The sequence below is a fragment of the Pelobates fuscus genome, chromosome 3 (assembly GCF_036172605.1).
Source record: "Pelobates fuscus isolate aPelFus1 chromosome 3, aPelFus1.pri, whole genome shotgun sequence".
NCBI lineage: Eukaryota > Metazoa > Chordata > Amphibia > Anura > Pelobatidae > Pelobates > Pelobates fuscus.
Genome location: NC_086319.1, coordinates 16,459,813 through 16,471,986, shown reverse-complemented (window position 1 = coordinate 16,471,986; position 12,174 = coordinate 16,459,813). Strand labels below are relative to the sequence as shown.

Sequence of the window (12,174 nt, the reverse complement as noted above, 5' to 3'; positions counted from 1 at the left end):
CAGCACAGAGAGTCCAGACAGCAGCTCAGATAAGTGAGGGATGGGGGTAAGGCAGCAGGGAGACATGGGGACACTGAGAAACTAGGGGACACAGACACTAGGGGACACTGGGAGACCTGGGGACACAGATACTTGTGGACACTGGAAAACATCTTGCCTCTTGCCTCCCTAAATATTGTAAAATCTTACTTGTATTCAAGTCTGCAGATGCTGGCTCTGCATCTGAACTGACATCATCAGAAGTGGTGGTCTGAGCAAATTGCAATGCTTCCCCATAAGATTGGCTGAGACTGTAAACTAGGCAGATCAGGTGCAGAGCCAGCACAAGTCAAACATAGCCCTTGCCAATCAGCATCTCTATGAGGAAAGTTCAGTGTCTGCATGCAGAGGGTGAAGCCACTGAGTGGCAGTGCTGCACACTAGGCAGTACTGCCCCAGGAAGCACCTCTAGCGGCGATCTAAGGAGGGGCTAGTGGAGTTATTTTCTCAGAAAAGACAGTGTATAATGCAAAAAGCCTGAAGGGAATTATTCTACTTACCAGAACAAATACAATAAGCTGTAGTTGTTCTGGTGACTATAGGGTCCCTTTAAGTTTGGAAGCTTAAGAGGGATGTATGGCAACAAAACGTGTGTGTGTGTGTGTGTGTGTGTGTGTGGACTGACTGACAATAAAATTAGTTTAGGTAATGCAGACTTTGGTCTCTCTAACACTGTGGCATGTCCCCTTTCTTCTACACTCACTACATACACCTTTACTCTGTCCCAGACTATATACCAGGAACTTCTGCCTGCTAGTAAGACGATAAGGAGACAAGTGGACATGTGCGTGCTAGGGGACAGTCCTTAGAAAGCATGGAGTGAGCGCATCATTAGACGCATTTATGTCAAGCTCAGGGTGCTGCCTGCATAGTATGCCCTTAGTTGGACAGCCTGCATGATTGGCAGGCAACCTGACATGCATTCATGCCAGGCTGGCCTTCCAATTCTTTGGACAAACATGCCCCCTTTTTGGGCATGTTCATCCCCTTTGGCAGGTCTGGTCACGTGATTCGCGCCAGTGGCACACCCTTTTACCCTGCCCATTGACTTGCTGCTTCACTGGACACTGCTATTAGTGGCTATGGATTTACTTGAAAGATTAGCATAGAGTATGTGTTTTCATATAGCTGCATCCTTTCCCTCCAACACCATCTCCATCAGATACATGACGCTTGGGAGGTATGGTTGTTTTAGTGTTTTTGGTCGATAAGATTCTGTAATTAGGCCCATCATAATTGACAGCACCAGGCCCACTGGGCTCTTAATCTGGCCCTGATTGTAACACTAACACACACACCCTTCGCATTTATTGTACCCATACACAACTCTGTATCCTGTTTGATGCATTTATGTATCCTGTATATGCGTACACACACTAGACCCCTATAGGCGCAAACCCTGCACACCACACACACAACATTATTGACATACACAGTATGAATACCCTATGCATGCACTAGATCCCCTGTAAGCAAAACACTACATTCCCTAAACACACATGCACAGCAGCCCTTACACATACCAGGTTCCCTATACACACACTCACTCACTACATGCTGGAAGCGTGGGAACAGACGTTAGCGACTCACATGAGGGCTCCAGGGGGCTGCGGTTCGGCTAGCAAGAGTAGAGGTAAGTCTCCATTCAGAACACTTCACCCAAAACCACTCGCAGATGCAATTAAATGCCAAATGTGGGTCAGCACGAAGTATTGCCCATGTCAGCAGGCCCCGACGAGGTGGCCATCCTTCCAGAATCCGGCCCCCACCCCTTACTCGTTATTTATCTGCAGGTCGCAGGGAATCCTTGCACTGTCTGTGTTTGCGCAGAGGCGGCTCTCTAATTAGGCGGTTTAGGCGGCCGCCTAAGGCCTCGCGCTGGCTGGGGCCTCGCAGCCGCCTAAACCGCCTGTGGGCAGAGTGTGTCAGGTCCTCGGTCAGTGACCGAGGACCTGACACCAGGAGGGGGCCCGGCGGCTTGCCCGGTATGCCGCCGGGTGCGAGGCCCTCCTGGCTGCCCGGCCACCATCGCAGACACTGGTCTGCAGCTCCGCAGTGAGCAGAGCTGCAAACCATGTGACTCGCGAGAATTGGCCAATCAGAGCGTTGCCGCGGGTTACCACGGCAACGCTCTGAAATCTCGCGAGATTACACGGTCTGCAGCTCTGCGGAGCTGCAGACCGGAAGCAGTGGCCACCGGACCACCAGGGAGTCCACTGGACCACCAGGGAAAGGTAGGCTCTCCCTCCTCATCACCCCCAACCACACTCAGGTTCACCCCCCACTACCCTCACCATCACCCCCCACCACCCTCACCATCACCCCCACCAACCTCAGCCTCACCCCCTTCACCCTCAGCCTCACCCCCTTCACCCTCAGCCTCACCCCCCCACCACCCTCACCATTACCACCCACCACCCTCAGCCTCACCTCCCACCACCCTCAGCCTCACCTCCCACCACCCTCAGCCTCACCCCCCACCACCCTCACCATTACCCCCCACCACCCTCAGCCTCACCTCCCACCACCCTCACCATCACCCCCACCAACCTCAGCCTCACCACCCTCAGCCTCACCCCCCACTACCCTCAGCCTCACCCCCCACCACCCTCACCATCACCCCCACCAACCTCAGCCTCACCCCCTCAGCCTCACCCCCTTCACCCTCAGCCTCACCCCCTTCACCCTCAGCCTCACCCCCTTCACCCTCAGCCTCACCCCCCACCACCCTCAGCCTCACCCCCCACCACCCTCACCATTACCCCCCACCACCCTCAGCCTCACCCCCCACCACCCTCACCATTACCCCCCACCACCCTCAGCCTCACCTCCCACCACCCTCACCATTACCCCCCACCACCCCCAGCTTCACCCCCACCACCCTCAGCCTGCCCCCCACCACCATCACACACCAGCACCCTCACCATCACCCCCACCACCCTCAGCATCACCCCCTTCACCATCAGCCTCACCCCCCACCACCCTCAGCCTCACCCCCCACCACCCTCAGCCTCACCCCACACCACCATCACCCCACCACCCTCAGGCTCACCATCCCCATAACCCCCACCACCCTCAGCCTCACCTCCTACCACCCTCAGCCTTACCCACCACCCTCAGCCTTACCCACCACCCTCAGCCTTACCCACCACCCTCAGCCTTACCCACCACCCTCAGCCTCACCCCCCACCACCCTTAGCCTCACCCACCACCACCATTACCTTCCCACCCCCCTCAGCCTCACCACCCCCCACCACCCTCAGCCTCACCACCCCCACCACCCTCAGCCTCACCCCCCTTCACCCTCAGCCTCACCCCCCACCACCCTCACCATTACCTCCACCACCCTCAGCCTCACCATCCCCATAACCCCCACCACCATCAGCCTCACCTCCTACCAGAAATACAAACAAAATCACCCGTGAAACAAAGTGATTGAAAAAAACTTAACTTCTGGGTACACAGCTCCCAAGGTTATTTCCCAGTTGATAACCGTTTAGTAGAATAGTGTAAATGATAGGATATTTTAGGGATTCTGCTGATGTACCTAGAATAGAGGATAAAACATAGTGCAAATATTGTTTAATACTCAGAGGTAGTGTACTGGTATATATGCACTCACAAATTCCAAATGGATTAGCGTTTTAAAGGTGCCGCCCCACGATGTAGATGGGGGGTATCAATCAGTATTCCTCCTCGAGTGGTAGCCACTGGGGTGTCAGGGTCAGCTAGATGGTTCAAAACAGACTCCGGCCAGAAGAACTCTTCCAAGGCAATTTATTCACTCATAAAATCAGGAGGTGTACAAAATAAATAAAAACAAATATGAAAAATAAAACAGGTCACCGGTCCTACGCGTTTCGTCCTTGTACAACAGGACTTCCTCAGGGACCTTTTCAATAAAACCAGCAGTAACATGTACAATAGTTGGCAATGGCATCCTAAAAAACGCTAACACATAAAATCTTATATAGGGCTAATCCCTCCAAGTCATTGGTGGAATAGTGGGTGTCTTCTTTCCTCTCAAATTCATTCGCTGCCCGGTATTTTCTTCAGGTGTGGATTCTTGCCGGAGATTGAAATTCCTCCTCGTGTAGTTTTCCTATCACTTCCGCGTACGTCACGCGTTACGTTCCGGTCACGTGACCCGTATGCGTTCCACACTCGGGAAAAAAACATGGCCGTACGTTCCACCATAAAAAGAGATGAGTCCATTTATTACTTGATGGTACTTGAAAATCTAAACGAGAGGGCTGTTATACATTGCATACAAAATACCCATAATGCCAATAAGAACATTAATATGTCCTCTCTAACTTGTTATAAGAACGGAAACAATAGAAAAGTGCAAAAAATGAAAAAAATGAATGCAACAGCTTCTACCCATAATGCCAGTTAGAACATTAATATATCCTCTATACCTTATAATAAAGACAAACCTCCTACCACCCTCAGCCTCACCTCCCACCACCCTCAGCCTCACCCCCACCACCCTCAGCCTCACCCCCCACCACCCTCAGCCTCACCCCCCACCACCCTCAGCCTCACCCCCCACCACCCTCACCATCACCCCCACCAACCTCAGCCTCACCCCCCTTCACCCTCAGCCTCACCCCCCACCACCCTCACCATTACCCCCACCACCCTCAGCCTCACCTCCCACCACCATCACACCCACCACCCTCACCATCACCCCCCACCACCCTCACCATCACCCCCCACCACCCTCACCATCACCCCCCACCACCCTCACCATCACCCCCCACCACCCTCACCATCACCCCCCTTCACCCTCAGCCTCACCCCCCACCACCCTCACCATTACCCCCACCACCCTCAGCCTCACCTCCCACCACCCTCACCATTACCCCCCACCACCCTCAGCCTCACCTCCCACCACCCTCACCATTACCCCCCACCACCCCCAGCTTCACCCCCCACCACCATCACCCCTCCCCACCCTCACCATCAGCCTCACCCCCCACCACCATCACCCCCCACCACCCTCACCATCACCCCACCACCCTCAGGCTCACCATCCCCATAACCCCCACCACCCTCAGCCTCACCTCCTACCACCCTCAGCCTTACCCCCCACCACCCTCAGCCTTACCCACCACCACCCTCAGCCTCACCCCCCACCACCCTCAGTCTCACCCCCCACCACCAATACCCCCCACCACCCTCAGCCTCACCACCCCCCACCACCCTCAGCCTCACCACCCCCCACCACCCTCAGCCTCACCACCCCCCACCACCCTCAGCCTCACCCCCCACCACCATTACCCCCACCACCCTCAGCCTCACCATCCCCATAACTCCCACCACCCTCAGCCTCACCTCCCACCACCCTCACCATTACCCCCCACCACCCTCAGCCTCACCATCCCCCATAACCCCCCACCACCCTCAGCCTCACCTCCCACCACCCTCAGCATCACCCCTCACCACCCTCAGCTTCACCACCCACCACCACCCTCAGCTTCACCCCCATACCACCCTCAGCATTAACCCCTCACCACCCTCAGCCTCACCTCCTACCACCCTCAGCCTTACCCCCCACCACCCTCAGCCTTACCCCCACCACCCTCAGCCTTACCCACCACCACCCTCACCATCACCCCCACCACCCTCAGCCTCACCCCCCACCACCCTCAGTCTCACCCCCCACCACCATTACCCCCCACCACCCTCAGCCTCACCACCCCCCACCACCCTCAGCCTCACCCCCCACCACCATTACCCCCACCACCCTCAGCCTCACCATCCCCATAACTCCCACCACCCTCAGCCTCACCTCCCACCACCCTCACCATTACCCCCACCACCCTCAGCCTCACCATCCCCCATAACCCCCCACCACCCTCAGCCTCACCTCCCACCACCCTCAGCATCACCCCTCACCACCCTCAGCTTCACCACCCACCACCACCCTCAGCTTCACCCCCATACCACCCTCAGCTTCACCCCCATACCACCCTCAGCATTAACCCCTCACCACCCTCAGCCTCACCCCCACCACCCTCAGCCTCACCACCCTCAGCATAACCCTCCGTCACCACCCTCAGCCTCACCCCACTCACCATCACCCCCTCCTTCTCACATCACCCCCCCCCACTCTCACATTACCCCCCCACTCTCACATTACCCCCCCACTCTCACATTACCCCCCCACTCTCACATTAGCCCCCCCACTCTCACATTAGCCCCCCCCCACTCTCACATTAGCCCCCCCCCACTCTCACATTAGCCCCCCCACTCTCACATTAGCCCCCTCACTCTCACATTAGCCCCTCACTCTCACATTAGCCCCCTCACTCTCACATTAGCCCACTCACTCTCACATTAGCCCCCTCACTCTCACATTAGCCCCCTCACTCTCACATTAGCCCCCTCACTCTCACATTAGCCCCCTCACTCTCACATTAGCCCCCTCACTCTCACATTAGCCCCCTCACTCTCACATTAGCCCCCTCACTCTCACATTAGCCCCCTCACTCTCACATTAGCCCCCTCACTCTCACATTAGCCCCCTCACTCTCACATTAGCCCCCTCACTCTCACATTAGCCCCCTCACTCTCACATTAGCCCCCTCACTCTCACATTAGCCCCCTCACTCTCACATTAGCCCCCTCACTCTCACATTAGCCCCCTCACTCTCACATTAGCCCCCTCACTCTCACATTAGCCCCCTCACTCTCACATTAGCCCCCTCTCACTCTCACATTACCCCCCTCTCACTCTCACATTACCCCCCTCTCACTCTCACATTACCCCCCTCTCACATTACCCCCCTCTCACTCTCACATTACCCCCTCTCACTCTCACATTACCCCCCTCACTCTCACATTACCCCCCCCCTCTCACATTACCCCCCTCACTCTCACATTACTCACTCTCACATTACCCCCCCACTCTCACATTACCCCCCGCTCCCTCTCACATCACCCCCCGCTCCCTCTCACATTACCATCACCCCCCGCTCCCTCTCACATTACCATCACCCCCCGCTCCCTCTCACATTACCATCACCCCCCGCTCCCTCTCACCATCAGCTACCCCATACACATAGGGTCTCAGACAAAAACGCAAACATGCTCACAGAGACATACATTCACACACACAAGGATACTGTGTCAGACACACTCTCAGGCACATACACAGGTAGACAGTGCATCAATGTGTATATGTGACACTTTTTTGTTAGTGGGGCCTCATGTTTGCGTTTTGCCTAAGGCCTCATAAAGTCTAGAGCCGCCTCTGTTTGCCGGCAACAGGAATAAAAGAGTCAAGTAGGCAGTATAGTGCTCCCCGGGGAGATTTCCAAGATTTCAGCCAAAGAGAGGGTTGTAAACTCCAATTTATGGCATTGTATGGGATTTTCTTGGTAGAGCTGCAGCACCATGCAAATGTCTCGGTCGGCTATCAGGCCCTGCCCCGTCCACTGTGAGTTTTATTGCTGTAGAGCTCTGTGGTACACTCGGTGCACATTACTGTGAGTTTTATTGCTGTGGAGCTCTGTGATTCTCACACTGCACATTACTGTGAGTGTTATTGCTCTGGAGCCCTGTAATACATTCAGTGCACATTACTGTGGGTTTTATTGCTGTGGGGCCCTGTAATACACTCTGTGCACATTACTGTGCGTTTTATTGCTGTGGAGCTCTGTGATTCTCACACTGCACGTTACTGTGTTTTATTGCTGTGGAGCTCTGTGTTACTCACACCGCACATTACTGTGAGTTTTATTGCTGTGGAGCTCTGTGATTCTCACACTGCACATTACTGTGAGTGTTATTGCTCTGGAGCCCTGTAATACATTCAGTGCACATTACTGTGGGTTTTATTGCTGTGGGGCCCTGTAATACACTCTGTGCACATTACTGTGCGTTTTATTGCTGTGGAGCTCTGTGATTCTCACACTGCACGTTACTGTGAGTTTTATTGCTGTGGAGCTCTGTGTTACTCACACCGCACGTTACTGTGAGTTTTTTATTGCTGTGGGCTGTACAATATACTCCTACATAGAATGACACTAGGACAGGAAATGAAGACAGACGAATTGGTCTCTAAAAGTGTTTGCCCTTTCAAAAACAGGGAAACTCAAAGCTATGCGTTTTACTAATACTATGGATGTGTGGATAGATGCGTGCGTGGAGTTAAAATAAAAGGAGATGCCTCAAATTTCAACATCGCTGCGTAACAGTAAAATGTAACTTTTTTTAATATACTTGGTAATGTGTCTATTGGCTTTTAATTACAAAAAAAAAGCACACAAAACTTTAAAAGAGGAAGTATATCTGTGAATGGTTAAAGATTACATTTTCTCTTTCTCTAATAGAGCAGCTTAAATGGAGAGAGTTTTAAAAAAATGGAAAATGCAAAACAATGAACAATCGATTTGATTTAATCGTAAGAGAGAGGTGCAGGAATTTGGTAACAATCGTTGAAAGGCAAACAGCGCTGCGATTTCCTCTGCATTTTGTAATACCCTTTGCATGTTTCCTGTGGTGGTAAATGGCTCACAGGTCTATAACGGGCTGTTTCCTCAGCTGCTGACTTCACGGTTTTGTAAAGCGTTCTGCTGGACGCTTGTCCGTTGAGACATTCTAGACAAGGACTTTGTGTGGCTGTCTAGAAGCATCCCTGCAGACAGATAGGAAGACATGTAGAGGGGTCACTGCGCGTTCGCAATACCCACCTTACAGCAAAATTCATGGGAGGCTGTAAGTACCACATTTCATGTTTCTAAGCTTTTTTCTGTCTTTTATCCTCTCCGTACTTTGTACAATGTATTGTTCAGCCACAAGGCAGGTGCGGGGTAGTTGTTGACAGACCCCGCCCCCCTCCCCTTCTTTCTTCTCTTTCCGATCAGTGGTTCAAAGTCCATTCCCCCTTGCCCATTAGTTTTAAGATCTAGGCCCTGATAGGTGAAAAAAGGAAGAAAATAAAAGTGACTCAACTGATTATTTGCTATTGGGTTTTTGTTTTGTGTTTTTTCTGCTCGGATAATGGGCGCTTTAATTAAAGGTTTTTAATTCTCACAGAAACATTGTTATATATATATATATATACACACCAGATTATGACAAAAATAGACAACCAGAATTAAATTTAAAGCAGGATGTTATTTATTAAGGCATTGAGGTAAATAATTCCATCATCATTTTAAAAACACATTATAATATGCCATTTTTGACATTGCTAATTTTAAGATCATCAGCTTCTTGTATTTCTATTATAATCCTATTTATATATATATATTTATATATATATATATATATATATATATATATATATATATTATATTTAAACACCTAGGATTATTCTTTGTTCTTTACATTATTTGTTTCTGGGCCTCTAGCAGGGCCGGGTATTTTGTCCATCCAAATCTGGGGGTTCCGTCATTGGTGGGTGATGTTCCTGCTAGTTTATTTTTGCGGTTGCAGACCAACTTTGGGAGGTAAGTGATTGGGCCAGGGGAACGTGTGCCAGTACAGGTCATTGGCAGTGCCCCCCGAATGGGTGCAACCTCCTGGCTGGTCAGTCCTTCTCAGGGCTAGATCATGTAGAGAGAATGAATCCCTTTATGAATGGAGCTAGTACCTTCAACTCAGTGCAAGCACATCTAACGATGCTGCCATGCTGAACTGGCTGGGTGCATTTCATCCCATTCGTGGTTCCAGCGGTTTAGCTAGAGCTTTTGCCACCCAGGGTGGTCCCAAATTTGCCTCCCCTCTCAAGGTTATTTTTTTTTTTTTTTTTTTTGGCCCTTCCAACCTCCCAGCTGGTGTGGGTCCTCTCCTTGGGGTCCAGTGGCTTCTGTAATTTTCCAGTTCCTCACTGCGTCCTGCACTGTTTAGTGATGCTGGTGCCAGAGTGATGTCATACTCCGGCCCCCACCATTACCCCCCGGTATATTTTTAGCAGAGTAGGCACCTACAGGTAAGGGAATGCATACTTTACCTTGCCAAATAAGTGCCTGGTTCTGGGGGCATCCTATGGTGGCCGGTCGGCACTTCCTTGTGACAGGCCGTTGGCCCACTCCACACAGTACCCCCAAAAATGTTCTGCTAGGAGCTTCACTTTTGACACAATTGGTTTTTGTGGCATGGTCCCACCTGGCTTCTAAAGCCCCCAAATTGGCAAATTATGCAGAATCACAGTTAAAGCTATTTTTTTATTTTTATATTAAAATGATCTAGTTAACTTATTACACCCCTGTCTTACTACCCATTGCCATCACTAACACTTTCTGACCTTCAGCTCAGCATGTCATACTTTACATACTTCATATCAGAATCCCAGTGACCAGCAATCTACCTTTTGAATACTCTGTACTTTATGTACACGATGTTCATGTACCACAATTTCCAAGATGCTCGGCTGTCTGATTTGGGGTACAAAGTCCGGGCTGAGATTGGGGGGCCTTTTTGAGCAGAGCCCATAAATGCTACACTTGTTCTGTTAGAATTATTTGGCTGCGTTGTTCACAAAACATACTGCACTGTGGAATATGTTGGAGCTATCTTTCTATTATTATTATTTATATAGCGCCATCAAAGTCCGTAGTGCTGTTCTATCCACACACACACACACCGTGAACAGTCATAAATTCAACACTGATTTCACATTTTTAGATCACAGCAGTGAAACTGTAAAAAAAAAAAAAAATCTCTAGTCAACTATGTTCTCAGATGGGCTTATTTTGACATTTAATTTGAATTCAGTTTGAATTATCAACACGTCACATTGTAATGTAGAACCTGGGCTATGCTAGGCCTTTACTGTGAGTGGCATGCACACTTCACCATCAGAAATCCAAAAGCTGGCAGAGAGAGAATACATTGACAGGAGCGCGTACCGCAGGGAGTTGTTTTCTTTTTATCAAGCAATTCTGGGACACAGTTCTAACGTGAAGCAAACCATATCAACATTCCACTGGTTTCCATGGTGATTGACCATTACTATAGATTTGCCTCCAGTGTATTGTGACCAGGGCTGTCCTCTGCTGTAGATGAGCTTTGACTGGGTTAGAAAATGTTGGTTCCAATATAGCTCAGAAAACAGGAATCCAAATATATTTATGGGGTTATCAGTTATTTCATTAATTATATTATTGTTCTTTATGAAACATATCCTTCTTGGGATCACTTGGTTCAAATGTTACATTAATGCAAAAAACGAGAATAAGACGAAAGATTGGCACCAGGCTTTCCACCTGCCTTGAATACGGTGGAAGTCTGGGGCAGTCCTGATTTTGGGCTCTTGTTGGCATGTGCTCACAATGCTAAGAATACTATGACCTTGTTCAGAGTGCTGTACAGCAGTCTGCGCATGCACAGTCCTTAATGGGGCCAACCCAACACACTTTATTTTTTGGCTCCGCCTGCCTCCTTTCTGACGTGGCTATGGTGCATGAAGACCAGACTCTGTCCAACTATTTAGAGGTAAACCATTTGGACAAGTTTTGAGAATACATGGCTCCGCTCACTACTTGTGGGTAATGCAGAGTATAACTACCCATTCCAACAATGGGTAGCACGCTCAACTGATGCTGTCAACCTACCACTGCTGCCCATCACAGTTTGGGATAATACTGAATCTGTAGACACCCAGGGACCCTCATTCAATATTGTACAGTCCAACACTGAGCAAAGCGAGACATCTGGGGACGCCAGGTACCATAACCACTTAAATGAGATGACTATTTTTTTTTTTTTTTTATTGTAATTTTGCAGGTGCTATTTTTCCTGCATTCAAAGATAGAACCCAGTTCCCATTTCTAATAAAAAAAAATAAGGTTCCTTTTCAGTAATAGGTACCGAGAAAACGAGGGCCTTGGATCTGAATACCACATTAATCCATGTGCTGCTAATTTTAGAGGGTAGTTATACTATTTTACAGAAGTGTTTGTATGTCTTTATTTGACCAAGAATTACTGCGCGAACCGATTAGCCATTTACTGCTGTGAGAGTCCGCGCATGGTCTGAATTAAACTAAACGCTTTAGTTTAGTGCCTGCATTGGGTACGCAGTGATTTCCCATGACGGTTGGGCATAAAGAAACACTCTAAGCAACGTAGCTGTTACAGCTCAGTGTAGTGGTTATGGTGCGAGGAGTCCTCTGGCGCT

At 50.2% G+C, this 12,174-nt stretch overlaps 1 protein-coding gene across 2 annotated transcripts in view; it reads left to right on the top strand.

The window, feature by feature from the left end:
* The window catches only part of FGD4 (FYVE, RhoGEF and PH domain containing 4), a 154,448-nt gene that overhangs the window by 40,487 nt on the left and 101,787 nt on the right, over positions 1-12,174 (top strand). Inside the window, exon 1 of one of the 2 annotated variants that reach the window (XM_063446762.1) lies at positions 8,613-8,766. The exons of the other annotated variant lie outside the window; for it this stretch is intronic. Within the exon in view, the coding sequence (XP_063302832.1) occupies positions 8,757-8,766 (10 nt within the window). The 5' untranslated portion in view covers positions 8,613-8,756. Of the gene's footprint in view, positions 1-8,612; positions 8,767-12,174 lie in introns of those variants that run through there. 2 annotated transcript variants of the gene reach the window in all.